The sequence below is a fragment of the Oryx dammah genome, unplaced genomic scaffold (assembly GCF_014754425.2).
Source record: "Oryx dammah isolate SB20612 unplaced genomic scaffold, SCBI_Odam_1.1 HiC_scaffold_21, whole genome shotgun sequence".
Lineage (NCBI taxonomy): Eukaryota > Metazoa > Chordata > Mammalia > Artiodactyla > Bovidae > Oryx > Oryx dammah.
The window spans coordinates 38,620,663-38,636,965 of record NW_024070205.1 but is presented as its reverse complement, the minus strand read 5'-3'; the positions used below and the strand labels follow the sequence as shown (position 1 = coordinate 38,636,965).

At 53.9% G+C, this 16,303-nt stretch overlaps 1 protein-coding gene across 1 annotated transcript in view; it reads right to left on the bottom strand.

Annotated features, from left to right (window-relative positions):
* CUNH1orf167 (chromosome unknown C1orf167 homolog) overlaps positions 1-16,303 on the bottom strand; it is a 21,784-nt gene extending 5,481 nt beyond the window's left edge. Inside the window, exons 1-13 of the mRNA XM_040262834.1 lie at positions 16,234-16,303; positions 13,900-15,155; positions 13,653-13,696; positions 13,003-13,210; positions 11,780-11,916; positions 9,358-9,413; positions 8,631-8,817; positions 4,927-5,102; positions 4,260-4,446; positions 2,443-2,620; positions 2,204-2,358; positions 1,328-1,536; positions 301-445 (exon numbers count right to left, since the gene is read on the bottom strand). Coding sequence (XP_040118768.1) covers positions 301-445; positions 1,328-1,536; positions 2,204-2,358; positions 2,443-2,620; positions 4,260-4,446; positions 4,927-5,102; positions 8,631-8,817; positions 9,358-9,413; positions 11,780-11,916; positions 13,003-13,210; positions 13,653-13,696; positions 13,900-15,155; positions 16,234-16,303 — 3,008 coding nt within the window. The remainder of the gene's footprint in view (positions 1-300; positions 446-1,327; positions 1,537-2,203; positions 2,359-2,442; positions 2,621-4,259; positions 4,447-4,926; positions 5,103-8,630; positions 8,818-9,357; positions 9,414-11,779; positions 11,917-13,002; positions 13,211-13,652; positions 13,697-13,899; positions 15,156-16,233) is intronic.

Sequence of the window (16,303 nt, the reverse complement as noted above, 5' to 3'; positions counted from 1 at the left end):
CCCGCATCTTAGCTGTGAGCTTTGAAACCAAAGGGCTGACCCAGCCAGGAGGTGGAGACCCAGGGCTTGTCAGGGCATTGGAAGAGGTTAGGGGCTTACCGTCCCCCACCTCCTGAACAGCATGGAGAATGGAAGCTTGGTGGTTTTGACTCCAGGCTGGGGTCTCCCTTCATGCTCCTGTTGCCTGGATGCCAGGTCTCCAGCCTGGCCTGTCTCTCAAGCTGCAGAGGCCACCCAGCCTCCCATCCCTAGGCTCTCTCCCTGCTGCTTCTGGGGTGGGGATGACCCTCGCGCACCCACCTCTGCAGTAGGAGCTGCTCTGGACTGGCCACCACGGGTCTCCGGCGAGATGCTGCCTGCTGCCAGCCCCAGAACATGGCCCTCTGCAGGCCCTGGAGGCGGGCCTGCATCCACCGCTGGCACTTCTCCTGCAGGAACGCCTGTCCTATGGCCAGAGAGATGCTGAGGTGCCTCTGAGTGCTCATTCCAGCCTCACCCTGGACCCTGGGGAACCATGGGCCCCTGCTTTGCCAGCCTCAACCCTCTACCCAAGTGAGAATGGCTAACTGGGTTAAAATTCTCCCATTATAGGTGTTCTACTGGTGACTAAGCCAACCAACTCATAGAGTTCTTTTTTAATTTCTTGATGATGTTTAGGAATCAGGAGAATTCACACAAAAATATAGATTTCCAGCTTTTCTGTAAAAACAGAAGTCTGGCAACACTGGGTCAATATCCCTGGGCAACAATTGGGTCAGAGAAGCTGCTGTCCCCAGTGGACAGGACACAAACTTTCTAAACAGCGAAGTCTCCACCTGCCAGCCCACTGATATGACATTGGAGGAGTGAGAAGCTTCTAAAACGGCCCCACTGACCCCTGCTTTCTGTGCTGGGCTCTGAGGACCACCTGACTCCTAAAGGCCAGGCGAGGATGATGAGGATGCAGTTGAAGATGGTGATGATGATGGTAACACCCACAAGGAGCTGGGTTCGGAGCCAAGCACTTCATGTGGATTGTCTCATAGAATCCCCACCACTACCCTAGCAGGTGGGTACCACTGTCCCCATTTTATGGATGAATAAGCTGAGACTCAGGTTAAGTAGCTTGTTTAAAGTCCATACAAGGGAATGGAAGAGTGTGGAGTGTGAACCCAAGCAAACAGCATCCACACACACACACACCACACCCCGTCCCCCCCAACCCCGGTCCCAATCTGTCACCCAGTCCATCACTGGACTCTGTGCTAGAGGACCTGAATCCTGGATGTCCCTGCGGGATCTTGGCCCCTCCCTCACCCCTGGTGCCCCATCCCAGTCCCCAGCTCACTCTGCCAGTAGCAGTGCCACTGGCTCAGGGCATGTCGCTGCAGTCTCTGGCCCTGTTCCCGGGCCCGCCGCTCCACCTCCTGGCGCTGTACCAGCCGCTGTCGCCACAGGCCCAGGGCAGCCCTGGCCCTCCGATCCCAGGCCCAGCGGGCAGCCAGCTTTCTCTGGGCCCCTTGGGCTGTTGCCCAGTGGCTCCAGTCAAGGAGGGTCCTGGGAAGGGGAGTGTCCACCCTCAGGTGGTCACTCCCACCCTGGGCCAGCCTGGCCCTGCCCTCCCCTCCCCTCAGCAGCAAGGAGGCGCTTGGGTGACCCTTCCTCCTGTTTCCATCATGGAGGAGGAGGGGGGTGCTGGGGGCTGGAGGGCTTCAACACTACCCTGAGGGTCATGCTGACAGGTGGTCAGGATACAATGGGACCCGAGACCCCTGATGCCAAATGCTGTGATGAACAGCACTGTGAACTGAGTGCTTGCGAATGCCAGGCACTGTGCTTGCTAGGGGATGTGCGTGCCCCTACCTCATTGAGTCCCACCAGTGAGAGCCCTAGTATGAACCCCATACAAATGGGGAGATAGAGGCACAGAGAGGTTAAGCAACTTGCCCGAGATCACGCAGCCAGTGTGGGGCAAAGCTGAGTGGACCACAACCATGAAATTTCTGGGAGAAATGAATACCCTGCCTCACATGATCCCTACCCTCCCCCTCATGCCTCGCAGCAGGGCAGGGTAGGAGGGCAGTACCTGAGTCTGGGGAGTGAGGGGGGCCCTCTGGGATGCAGACCCCAAGGGGATGCAGATGGAATGGCAAGGATTGCTGGGAAACAGTAAATCCACAGTGGGGGCGGGCAGCACGGCTCCCGTCCTGGGAGGGGTCCTTACCGCCTCTGAAGCGTGCTCTGGTGCCACCTCGCTGCGTCCCGGGACTGCTGGGCCCGGGCCCGCCAGAGCAGAAGACATCGCCCCTGCTGTCGCCGACCCACTGCCCACAGAAAACTCAATCGGAGCATCTTCAGGAGGGCAGGGGCCCTGGAAGCCTGGGGAAGGAGGTGTAGGGTCCTGGGTGCCCTGGCCTGCCACCATCTCCTCCCCCGTTCTCCTCCCCACCCTCTGCCCCTCACCTTGTCCTGGGCGCTTCTCCGGTGTGTGCTGCAGCCTGGCGGGGCCTCCCCTCCCAGGGCGCCGCCCAGCAGATCTGGGGCCGAGGCGATCCTGGCGCTGCCTGGATCCCGTACTCTCAGGCGCCAGCCCCTCAGGATGTGCCGCAGTGCCCGCCACTGCACGCCCTCGAAGAAGGAGCTATAGGAGGAGGCAGGGGAGTGCCGGGGTCGCACCTCACCCGTGGCTGGGGGTGCTGGAAGGGCGCAGAGCTGGGCGCCACCAGACTGGCTGCACCCTGGGACCAGCCAGGGCTCTAAGAGATACCGATGTCCACTTGGGTCCACTGGGGCCCCACCCCTTTAGATTCTGCTTTAATGGTGTGGGTGCCGCCTGGGCTTCCCAAAGTACCAGGGTGACCTTCATGAGCAGCTGAGGCCAAGAGCACAGCTCTACCTGCCTGATCACCTGCTTGATTCTCACCACACTCCCTGGGAAGGGGGGTGGAGCCAGGCCCAGGCCCACAGACCCAAGACTCAAGAGCCCACACCAGTATTTCTGCCTCCACTTGGTTACAAAGGTAGGGAAACGGAGGCTGGAGGAAAGGTCATTTCCTCAAACGCCAAACAGTGTTAGACCTGGGATCCTAGCACTGGTCTCAGGCTACAGGGAACCCCAGACATGTCGCAGGGAGATATGGGTCATGCCCTGGTACCCAAATGCCAGAGGACAGCCTGGCAGAGGGAGGGCTACATTCTGAAGGATCATGGTGAATTGAGTTTCCCTGGAGTTCCAGCATTAAAAGAGACTGAGTGTCCAAGTGGACCAAGTGGGTGTGGGGCTGATGGATGCCAGGTATACAACTTTTAAGGACAGAATCCTTAACAGCTAGTTTTCATTCCTCCTGACATCCCATTAGTGAAGCTGACCCCTCCTGACCTCCACCAGCCCCCTCACCCACAACCATCAGCCTGGGCCCTGAATCCCAGCATCCTGTCTTGTATAAAAGCATCATGAAGAAGATCTCACTATAGGGACTTTCTTGCCAAAGAGTCACAGTGTGATTTAGAGCACGGTGCTTGACCCCTCTGATCCTGTTTCTCTAGCTGTGTAATAAGGCAACTGTGTTGTGTCTTAGTCGTTCAGTCGTGTCCGACTCTTTTCAACCCCATGGACTGTAGCCTACCAGGTTCCTCTGTCCATGGGATTCTCCAGGCAAGAATACTGGAGTGAGTTTCCACTTTCTACTTTGGGGGATCTTCCCAACCCAGGGCTCAAATCTGCGTCTCCTGCATTGGCAGGCGGATTCTTAACCACTGGGCCACCAGGGAAGCCCCAGTAAGGCAACTGGGGGCAGGGAAAAGTGGCTCGCTTTTATTCATTTAGAGTATCTACTCTGTGCATACAGGCAGTCCAGGCACCTGCAAAATACTGGGGGGCATTGGTGAGGAGACAGACATGGTTTCCCACTTAACCAGGAGATGGGTGAGAGGTGGGTTCAGGTTCTGAGGAGGGAGTTGAGCATTAAACCAACCTCCCATCATGTTCCAGCCATCCTGCTGGGATTCCACGTCTGTGCCCCTAGCACGCCCTGCCCACCCTCCCCACCCCCTGCCACCAGCTCTCTGCTAAGCCACTGTCTCAGTGTCCCTGGATCACCTCCCACAGCCCCATACCCTCTGGGCACCATTGGGTGCCAGGCCCCAGGCTGAGACTACAGGGAGGAACAGGATGCCACCTGTTCCTTATGGCATGCTCCATCCTGTGCTGAGCACTGCTCACACGCCCACCCTAGGTTCCCCCAGACCCTACCCCAGGTCACAAGCTTGTGGTCACCTACTCTGCCCGCTGGCGCTGGGACAGCCGTGTCCTCCAGAGCAACAGCACCCGCTGGAGGGCCAGCTTCCGGCAGGCTTCTTGCAGGGAGCCCTGGCCTTGCTCCTGAGGCAGCACCCGGGCCGCAGCCATCAGCCTCAGCCCATGGGCTGTGGCCCCTCCAGGGACTGAGCTGAAGAGAGCCATGTTCCCTAAGAAGTAGACAAGAGATGAATCAGTGACCTCTCTCTGCTCAAAGCCATTGGTGGTCACTGCCTCAGTCCCTTAGGACCTCTCTCCTCATGGGCACTGCCCCCTCCCACCACCTCCAAACCCTCCCCGATCAGGACACCTCAAAGATCCTATTTGGTCTCAGGTGCAGGGGCTGTGTGTCCCCCTTAGATGTGGGGCTTCCCAGGAATAGGCGCTACACAGCCCTTCGAGGTAGAGGATGGAATGGGTTTCTTCTCTAGAGGAGCTCATGACAGCGGCCAGGATGGGGCCCACCAAGGCCTGCTGCTCCAGGCCTCCTGCCCTCCCAGGTCTGCCAGGCTGCACCCTTGAGAAAGCTCCCAATCTCATCACCTCCCATCCCGAGAATCTGTAAGTCAACTAGGGCAACTGCAGGAGCTGAAGTGGCGCTGTTTGCTGGGTGCGGGGAGGGGAAGCCCTTTGGCCAGCCGCTCACTCACCTGCCTTCTGCCAACAAAGGGACAGCTGGGCCACCTTCGCCCCGTCTGAGGCCCGGAGCTGCTTCATCTTCACCCACTGCTGCAAGCACGTCCTCAGGGTCCCTGCTTGGCGGTTGGCCACGTAGTCCCGATACCGGGTCCCTCTTTGCACGAAACGCTGCCAGGCCCCAAAGCACCTGGACAGCCAAGAGAAAGTGCTGGTGTTCATCGTAATGACAGCAGCTAGGCCACCTGCCATGTGCCAGATACACCACTGAGGCCCTGGGTGACCCACTCGCCTCACTGAGCCTTGGCTTTCTCATCTGTAAAATGGGGCTGCTGTAAGGATAGTGAGGCATGCCATCTGCTCAAGCCGCACCACCATCACTTCTGGGTGCCTGGCAGTTCTTTGCTGCCTCCTACCTGGCCTCCCGCATCCACTGTTGCCCCCACCCCTCTGGTCAGTGTCTATAGCATAACCAGAGTCATATTTTTCTTTCTTTTTTAAAAAATTGTATTTTTATTTTTTGGCCGTGCCTCAAGGCTTATAGGATCTTAGTTCCCCGACCAGGGATCAAACCCGTACCTCCTGCAGTGAAAGTGTGGAGCCCTAACCACTGGACCCCCAGGGAAATCCCTAGAGAAATATTTTTCAAGTGTTAGGAGAAGGCAATGGCACCCCACTCCAGTACTCCTGCCTGGAAAATCTCATGGACGGGGGAGCCTGGTGCGCTGCAATCCATGGGGTCGCTAAGAGTTGGACACGACTGAGCAACTTCACTTTCACTTTTCACTTTCCTATATTGGAGAAGGAAATGGCAACCCACTCCAGTGTTCTTGTCTGGAGAATCCCAGGGACGACGGAGCCTGGTGGGCTGCATAGTCCAGTCTATGGGTCGCATAGAGTCGGATACGACTGAAGCGACTTAGCAGCAGCAGCAGCAGTCGCTCTACTGTGTCTGACTCTGTGACCCTGATAGACTATAGTCCACCAGGCTCTTCTGTCCATGGGATTTCCCAGGCAAGAATACTAGGGTGGGTAGCCATTCCCTTCTCCAGAAGCTCTTCCTGACCCAGGGATGGAACCTGCGTCTTCTGCATTGCAGGCATCTTACTCTCTTGCAAAAATCCTCCAGTAGTAGTCTCCCTGCTCTGATGAAAATTTCAACTGCTCCCCACTGCCAACAAGGCCCTCTCTGATGATCTGCCCCCCAACACCACTGCACACCTTTCCAACTTCATCTCAGACCACCCTGGCCTCCATCCCTGTACTAACAGGGTTCCAACTTGACCGTCCTTCTTTGAATTCCCCATGTTCCCCCGTCAGAGGCTTTTGAACATGCTGTTCCTTCTGCCCGGCGCTCTTGTCTGCTCTCCCTCTACCAGTCAACCATGCATCCTTCCCATCTCTGCTGAACTCGGGTTGAGGTCAGCTCCCTTTGTTAGACGTACTCACAGAGAAATTCCCTAGTGGTCCAGTGGTTAAGAATCCACCTGCCAATGCCAGGGACACAGGTTCAACCTCTGGTCCGGGAAGATCCCACATGCCATGGGGCAACTAAGCCCGTGTGTAACAACTATTGAGTCCGGGACCTCTAGAGTCAGTGCTCCGCAACAAGAGAAGCCACTGGAGTGAGAAACCCACACACGGCAACTGGAGAGTAGCCCCCGCTCACCACAACTAGAGAAAGCCCTCGCAGCAACGAAGACTCATGCAGCAAAAAAAGTTCTCACAGAAAACTCTATCAGGGGATGCAATCAACAGAATGCAGACTGTGGGAAACTATCAGACAAGCAACCTGGTTTATTCAACAGATCATTGAGAGGAAGAAACAACAAAAAACTCACAGGGAATGCCACAGACTGAAAAGACTTTGACAGTTCCTCAACCATGGCAGCACATGGGCCTTATTTAGATCCCGATTCAAACAGATGATAACAACACATAGTAGAAGCGGAAATTTGAATGTTGACCAACTATTTCTTGGTGTTAAGGAATTATTCATATTTTAGGTGTGGTCATGGTATGGTGGTACGCGCATGCTCAGTTGCTTCAGTCCTGTCTGACCCCATGGACGGCCGCCCGCCAGGCTCCTCTGTCCTTGGGATTCTCCAGGCAGGAGTACTGGAGTGAGTTGCCATTTCCTCCTCCAGGGGATCTTCCCAGCCCAAGGATTGAACCGGTGTCTCTGGTGTCTCCTGCATTGGCAGGAGGGTTCTTCACCACTAACACCACCTGGGAAAGCCCATGGTATGGTGGCTCTGTTGTTTAAAAGACTCTGTTTTAGAGATGCTGCAGAAATATTTACATATGAAATGATACGATGCCTGGGGTTTTTGTGGGGGAAGTAGCTAGGGTACAGATGAAACAAGTTTTCTCAGGAGGTGATTTTCTTGATGGATACATTGAAGCTGTTTATTCTGTTTCCCTACTTTTGTGTAAGATAAAAATGTTCCAATAAAATAGTTAACAGGGAAAAAAAATCTTCATGTAGTTCTGTGTTCCTTCACTTCACAACACTTAACTTGGGTGGTATTCATACGCACACATCCTTTGTGATTGTTAATTTCCTTCCTCTCTGTCCCTGCACTGAGTCATGGGTTCCATGGGCTTTAAGCTCTGCTTATAATTGAATCCCTGGCTTCCCAGGTGGCTCAGTGGTAAAGAATCCATGGTACATATACACAATGGAATATTACTCAGCTATAAAAAGGGATGCATTTGAGTCAGTTCTAATGAGGTGGATGAACCTGGAGCCTATTATACAGAGTGAAGTATGTCAGAAAGAGAAAGACAAATGCTATATATTAATGCATATTTATGGAATTTAGAAAGACAGTACTGATGATCCTACATGCAGGGCAGCAAAGGAGACACAGATGTAAAGAACAGATTTTTGGACTCAGTGGGAGAATGTGAGGGTGGAATGATATGAGAGAATAGCACTGAAACATGTACATTGCCCATACGTAAAATAGATGACCAGGGCAAGTTCAATGCATGAAGCAGGGTACCCAAAACCGGTGCTCTGGGACAACCTGGAGAGATGGGGTGAGGATGGAGGTGGGGGCGGGTAGAATGAGGGGAACACATGTATACTTGTGGCCGGTATGTATGGCAAAAACCATCACAGTATTGTAAAGTAATTATCCTCCAATTAAAAAAAAAAAAAAAGAATCCACCTCCCAACACAGGAGACACAGGAGATGTGTTTTGATCCCTGAGTCAGGAAGATCCTCTGGAGGAGGAAATGGCAACCCACTCCACTTGCCTGGAAAATCCCATGGACAGAGGAGCCCGATGAACTATGTAGTTCATGGGGTCACAAAGAGTCAGACAGGACTCAGCAACTGAGCACGCATGCATAACTAAATCCCAGCCCCTGGGTGGCATCTGGCAGGTCTTAGTGTCTCACTAAATGGTGGATGTATTGATTTCTTATTTTCATTGTTCTCTCAACACCAGGAGTCAAGAATTGACTTAAGGGGCTTCCCTGGTGGTCCAGTGGTTAAGACTCCACACTGCCGTGCAGCGGCCTGGGTTTGATCCCTGATCAGGGAACTAGATCCCACATGCTGCAACTAAAGATCCTTCTTGCCGCGATTAAGACCCAGTGAAGCCAAATAAATAGATATTTTGTAAAAAATTGATTTAAAGGGCCTCTCCCAGCTGCATCCCACCCTCTGCTTCAGGGAAGGTGGTCCCCATTCTCTCTTCCCCCTACCTGCAGAGCCAGGTTCTCCAATGCTGAGGGTCCCGTAGGGCCACCCAGGCTGCACCTGCAGCAGGAGAGCGCCAGGCGTGGGGGGGCCTCACCATCCTCTGAGTCCTCAGCATAGCCTGGGAGGCCTCTTCCTGGACCCCCTTCTCCTGCCTGCCCCATTCCTTCTGATGGCACCACAAGAGGAAGACTAAGGGAGGGAAGAAGGTGGGAAGAGAGGGTGAGTGGAGGGGAGCAACAGGGTCAGGAGGGACCACTGAGTCCTGGGATGCCAGGCTGAGTGGCCTTGGACCAGTCAGTCACTCTCCATCTCTGGGCCTCAGTTTCCCCATGAGTGAGTCATGTCTAAGGACTTCCCAGTTCTAATATACAAGCTTCTGTCTGGCTTGTATCCATCTTCCACGGCACACAAATGCGGGATGTGCCCCTCTTATACTATGTGTCCTTGAGCTGGTCACTTAATTTCCCTGTGCCTCAGTTCCCCATCAGTAAAATGGGAACAATGCCTTGCCAAGGTCACCATGAGACTTAAATGAGATCTTGTCTGGGAAGTTGCCAGGGTAGATACTCAATAAGCACTCACTTACTCACTGAGGAGCCCCTGCCCCCCTGCCCTGCCCAGTGTGGGGGCCTGGGCCTACCCTGCCTGGCTCTGTCTGCCCAGTGAAGGGACTCGGGCCCTGCCCTGCCTGGATCCATCTTCCCCTTTCCCCAGAACCCCACGTCTCACCAGCCAGATGTTGCAGAGCCTGCAGGATTGGGACTCCCCTGTCTCCTCCATCTGGCCTTGGCCCAGAACACAACGGAATCGGCTGGGCTCCCGCCTCCTCTCTCAGACTCCCTGGACTGAGAGTGAAGTTGCCCAGATAGAAACTGATGTCCTCCCCAGCCTAGGGAGGGCACCCAGTCCCAACCCATCCACCCCAGTCCTGAAGGACCATTTGCTGGCAGGAGCAAAGGTGCGCTGAGCCACCCGCCTGTTCTATTCCAGACAGTACATTCTGTTCCTGATATGTGAGTAATCTGTGGGGAGGGTTCTGCTTTTGCTGTATTCTCTTTAATACCATTTGGGTTTTTTTTACGACAAACATGCATTAAAATAAATATTACTTAAATAAATATTTTAAACACAATTGTTTAAAAATAAGAATGGGACTTCCCTGATGGTCTGTCCAGTGGTTAAGAATCCACCTGCCAACAGGGCACATGGGTTCAATCCCTGGTCTGGGAAGCTCCCACGTGCCATGGAGCAACTAAGCCTGTGCATATGACTACTAAACCTGTCCTCTAGAGCCCGAGAGCCACAACGACTAAAGCCCATGAGCCTAGAGCCTGTGCTCCACAACAAGAGAAGCGCCACAATGAGAGGCCTGAGCCCCCACTCCCTGCAACTAGCGACAGCCTGCAAACAGTAACAAAGACCCAGCAGAGCCTCAAATAAATCAATAAAATTTAAAAAAATGAAAAAAAGAACAAAAACAATACATTGTTGGGATGGAAAACTGAGGAACTGAAAATAACCATCTTAAACCTCACTGCTCCAGAAATGACCATTATTTCCATTTTAGCATTTTTGGGGGGGCAGAGGGAAATGAGATTTATTTATTTATTTTTAGTTTTAACAGTGGTAATTAAAATACACATAAAATTTACCATCTTAACCATTTTAAGTAAATATTTTAAACACAATTGTTTTAAAATAAATATTTTAAACACATAACCATTTTAAGTGAACAGTTCAGTGGTGTTAACTAATTCACATTGTTATGCAACATTTAAATATTTTATATTAAAATATTATATTATATTTTATAATATAAAATATAATTTTATATTATATTTTACCAGCGGAGCCACAAGGGAAGCCCAAGAATACTGGAGTGGGTAGCCTATCCCTTCTCCAGGGGATCTTCCCAACCCAGGAATCGAACCGGGGTCTCCTGCATTGCAGGTGGATTCTTTACCAACTAAGCTATCAGGGAAGCCCATCTTGGGTACTATTTTTTCTTTTTTTTTGCCACACAGTTTGTGGAATCTCCCCAACCAGGGAGTGAACCCAGGCCCTTGGCATGAAAGCAGAGTCCTGCAGCAAATTCCCACTGGCTGTCTATTTTACATATAGTAATGCTTATGTCTCAGTTTGCTATATGATGCAGGGAGCTCAAACCTGGTACTCTGTGACAACCTAGAGGGGTGGGATGGGAAGGGAGGCTCAAGAGGGAGGAGACATATGTATACCTATGGCTGATTCATGTTGATGTAGGGCAGAAACTGACACAATACTGTAAAGCAACTATCCTCCAATTAAAAATAGATTAAAAAAAAAAGCGCAGAATCCTAACCACTGGACTGCTGGGGAATTCCTTCTTAGGTACTATTTTGGTGGGGGGAGCTGTGCTGGGTCTTCATTGGTGCATGGGCTCTTTTCTAGTTCTGGCAAGTTCTAGTTGCAACTAAATGCAACTACTCTCTAGTTGCATTTGAGCGGGCTTCTCATTGCAGTGGCTTCTCTTGTTGTGGAGCATGGGTTCCAGAGCACACAGGCTTCAATGTTGTGGCATAGGGGCTCAGTAGTTGTGATTCCCTGGGCTCTAGAGAAGAGGTTCAGTACCTGTGGCACACAGGCTTAGTTGCTCCGCAGCAGGTGGGATCTTCCCAATCAGGGATTGAACCCATGTCTCCTGCATTGGCAGGTGGATTCTTCACCACTGAGCCACCAGGGAAGCCCATTAGGTACTGTTTTTTTAACCCTCTTTTTTCTCTCCCACCATTAAAAATACCCATATGCAAATACCCATAAAGCTACTTCTAGGAAGGAGGATAAGATACATAAGGAGGGAGATGAAACTTTTGAATTAACTGAAATACTTGCAACTATCTTGAGTGTTTTTTCAAATCAAGCATGCATTCCTATTATGATTATCATAATAGGAAAAAACACCAATAAAGATATGGAAACAAAAAATAAAAAAAGAATGAGGAGGAATTTTTGAAATCTTGATAAACATCATATTGAACGGTTGCCAAATGTTTATCACATGGTTAAATTACAATTTTCTCACTTGATGTTGGATAGTTAGGCTGTTTTGAAGTTTTCAAGGCCACAAGCACTGTCCAGGTCACACTGACCAACCTGGGGTGTCCCAGACTACCTGCTTCTCCAGGCACCATCCATCACTGGCTTCCTTCCTGAGGGGCCTTGGTCCTGGTCTACCCTGGAGGACAGGGGTCTTGGCCCGGCCTGGACGTGAGACTGCCCTTGTTTGTGCTGCTGAATCAAGTGTCTCCACTAGGTCAAGAGAGAAGGGGAAGAGGGACGTTGGCTGATGGCTTAAGTATGCCCTGAGTGGGAAGGGCAGAGACAAAGTCAGACACTGGTCTTAACCAATTAGATGGCCCTGCCTTTTTGGGAATGAATGGATAGATGGATGGATGGATGGAGAAATGGAGCCCAAGAGGCAAGGTTTTCCTTGGGAGACAAAACCTGGAGCTAGACCCTCTCAAAACACTTTTCCTAAGGAGGGACAAACACTGAAATGCCCTCCCAGTCCTGGCTAGCAAACCTCTAGTAAAAAATTGTTGTTTAATCGCTAACTTGTGTCCAACTCTTTCTACAGCATGGACTGTAGCCCACCAGGCTTCTCTGTCCATAAGATTTCCCAGGCAAAAATATTGGGGTGGGTTGCCATTTCCTTCTCCAAGGGGTCTTCCTGACCCAGGGATCGAAACTGCATCTCCTGCACTGGCGGGCAGATTCTTTACTGCTGACCCACCAGGGAAGCCCCTACTTTAAAAAAAACAAAAGCAACCACTTAAATAGCAGAGGGCTTGCTATGTGCTAAGCAGGATTCTGAGTTCCTTATATTTATTAATTTAACCTCACAACGGGGCTTCCCTTGTAGCTCAGCTGGTAAAGAATCCACTTGCAATGTGGGAGGCCTGGGTTCCATCCCTGGGATGGGAAGATCCACTGGAGGAGGACATGGCAACCCACGCCAGTATTCTTGCCTGGAGAATTCCCATGGACAGAGGGATTGCAGAGAGTCAGACACGACTGAGCAAATAAGCACAGCACAACCTCACAACAACCTTGAGAGGTATGTGCTATTGTGAGTGGATTTCAGAGCTAAAGAGACTAAGGCACAAAGAGGTCAAGTAACTTCCCCAAGATCACACAGTGAGAAAATGTGGAGGAAAGGAAAGTGGTGGAAATAGGATTTGAACTTGAGCAGAGTTCAGTCACGTGTCTGGACTGATGCCTGCCCGCTCTACTGCTAATCACTCAGGGGGAACAACCTGTGCCCCAAGAGAGCCTCCTCCCCAGACACACAAGTGTTTCATCACCTCCCCATGCCCCAATCTAGAGGTTCCTAACCTTCTGGAAGGTCCGGGCCAGCAGGGTCTGCATGTGTCGCTCCCACGCCGCCTCCAGCTGGGCCTCCCGGAGCCACAGTGCCCACCGCAGTGCCCGCAGACCCCTGCGTAACCGCTGCCGCCGGCCCAGCGCCACAGCCGCCGCCACTGCCCGCCGCCGCTGTGCCCAGTGCCACCATGCTCTGAAACATCTGGACAGCCACTGCCAGCTGGGGACAGACGAGGCTGACCAGGGGTGGGCCTGGCGCCCCAGCCCCAGGGAGCAGCTGGGGGCTCAGCACCACCCACATGGCCTTTCCAGCATGGAGGGTGATGCTCCACCCTGAGGCAGGAGGGCTGGCTGGACACCGGGAGGCCTTTCCTCTGCAGAGGGCTAGCCTTGGAAATCCCATAAAAAAGGGCTCCTGGAGGCAGGGGAATGCCCTGTTTGACTGCCAAGAGTGCAGGGCAGCCTAACAAGTTTCAGATCCCAGGAAGCAGCAGCTCCCACATTCCTGTCCTTAGGGGCCTGGGAGGTTCCCTCCCCCTTAAATTCTGCAGGGATTTGCCAGCCGGGCCTTAGTGCCATCAGGCCCGAATCTGCAGGCAAGTGGGACAGGAGCTGTTCTCAGAGCGTGGCCTCGGTCCCCACGCCACAGCACATATCCTCACCGGCCTAACTCAGGCTCCAGGTTCACAGTGTTTCTGGCTTTGTTCTTGGAAAATAAAAGAACACAACACACTCTCAGGCCGAGAAGCAAGCAGGACTAGATACCCCCTGCTAAACCTGCCTCCCCAAGGCCTCCCTTTGGAAGGAGGGTGACAGGGTAGTGACAGCCAGCTTGGACTGAGAATTCCTGGAAGGGAGGGCAGCCCCCAACCCAGGGTCCCCTAACTCCCAGACTCCTCTGGCCCTTACCTGCAGGGCACTCCTCGCGGAGGCTGTGTGTGGCAGCCTGGAAGCTGGCCTTTCTTTCTCCCTGCCGATCCGCTCCCTTGAGGCCCTGTTCCCTCCTTCCCGCCCAGGGAGGATGCCCCTGGCTGAACTGGACGAGGTTGGAGAACAGAATCTGGCCTCCCTGCTGTCCGCCTCTGGAGGGAGCAGGGGGTCCTCCCTCTGCCCCCAGCCGTGTGTAGTCCCTGGGGAGCACTGCTCTCCTTGCCTTAGTGGGCAGGCAGAAAGGACCACCTGCTCAGGGTCAAGGGCATCCCCAGGCAGCATCTCCAGAGTGGTCCTCAGTGATGCATGCTTGCTGCTTGCCTGAGAGTCTGAGAGACCCTCCTGGGCCTCCTGTGTCTCTGGGAAACCCGGAGTTCCCCTGAGGCTTCGGGAGTGTCTCCTCCTCTCATCCCAGGAATCAAGAACAGGCTGGCTGGGCCGGGAGCAGACAGGGAGTGTCTGGCCAGCTCTGGTCCAGGGCTCCTGCAGCACAGGGCCTGGGGGTTCCCGGGATGCCCGGCACCTGAGCCGCACTGCCTCGCACTCCAGGCGTTGCACACAGACCAGCAGCTGGTGAATGGCAGCTTGGGATGGGGCCTGAGGCGGGCTCTGGGTAGGGACAGCCAGGTCTTTCAGGGTCAGGGGTTCCCCCACGAGCCTGGAGGTCCAGCCCCCCCGGCCACACTGGGATCTGGGATCTGACCATGTGGGCCCTTTGAGTGGAGCCAGCTGTGTAGTAAGCCTGATGTCTGGGCAAGAGGTATCTGTGGCCAGCAGCCAGGACCGCCTCAGACTGGAGGATGGGTGAGCCAGTGGCCCTCGGGATAGGGGGCTTCCCTGGGGCATCAGGTGGGGCCAGAAGCTCTTCTGAGGCTCTGACCAGAGCTGGGGGCTGGTGAGACATCCACACTCAGCCCTGTGGGTCTTCCTGGTGCACAAGTTACTTTGCTGGATCGCAAAGTCTTGGGGTCTCCCAACCAAGGGCTGCAGGTTGACCTGCTGCTGGAAGCTTGAGTTGGTCAGCTGGCTGGTCGTGTCCCTCAGGACGAGGCCCAGGCTGGGGCTGGGGCTGGGGCTGGCCAGGTTGCTCTGGACTCGGCAAGGCTCCTGGTGCAGTGCTGTCCCCGGGCACGGCGTGGCAGCAGGCCCTCCCCTCTCAGCTGGGCCCACGGTCACCCACCGGCCATGTCTACTGGCCAGGCCAACACCCAGGCTCTTCCGGAGTCTCCGTGGCTCTAAAGAAAGGACAGACAGTTATGCACTGGGGGAGGACTCTGTGGTCAGTGCTTGGGAGGGACGGGGAGGGAGCCCAGAGTCCAGAGGTCTGTGTCACCTATTGTCCCGGGTGGACCGATGGATACACCCCAAAAGCAGTGGACCGATGGATGCCAGGATCCACCCCTGGCATCAGTGCAGGGACTCAGAGTGGGGATGGGGCAGGGGCTCAGAGGAGGGCAGCGGGAAGCAGGGAGAGAGTAGGGAGGCTGCTGAGGGGGTTCCCAGGTGAGAGGTGATGGGGCTGAGATGGGGGCAGTAGGAGGGTGGAGAGGAGGCAGATCAGATCTGCTGAGAAGGTGAAGGCGTGAAAGAGGGTGAAGGGGAAAGAAGCATCAAGAACGACTCCCTGGTGTCCAGCTTGAGCAGAGGTGCTAGGTGAGGGGTGGCTCACAGCTGGAGTGAAAGCAAGACCCAACACATTAAAGTTAAAAGGGAGCTGCTCTGGGGACCAAGGGTGTGGGGCTTAGAGCCCTCCCCCCCACAGCCACCACCCCGCAACCCCGCTCCACCGCCACCAGTCTCCCCAGCCCGCCTCCCTTCCACCCAGCCTCTTGGGTGCTGGTGAGATGCCTCGGAAGGCCTGGCACGTAGAGTGGGCCATGAAAGTTTGCAGACAGGAACTAAAGTTCAGAGAGGTTAAGTATCTTGGCCTATGGTCACACAGCTAGAACACAGAGAAACTGGCCTGTGAATTGGAATCTGAACTGGTTCTTGGGTTGCTCCCACTCTTGGCTGCACAGATCTGTGGCCTTCTGGAAGCCACAGGCACCTGAGCAGGGGGGTTCCTCAGCCACCACTGCAGAGACCTAGCTCTGGGGCTCCTGTTTCCCCCTTCTTCACCTCACGTCCTGACTTCCTGATCCTCCCTTGGAGCCTGGACTGGAAGACTTTGTCTTGGTCCAGTTGACCTCAAACAGCTAATCTCAGGAATTAACAAGGCCTTGGGCTGGCCTGTCTGTGAAAGGGGCTCTGGGCTGCTACCCAAGGGGGCCCCTGCTCTTTCCACCTCTGATCCAGACTCATTGAACCTCTTGCCTGGCCTCAGGGAGGTTGCCGGCCTGGGGGGCACATTCTCCTTGTGGCTGGCATCAGGTCTCAGCTCCAT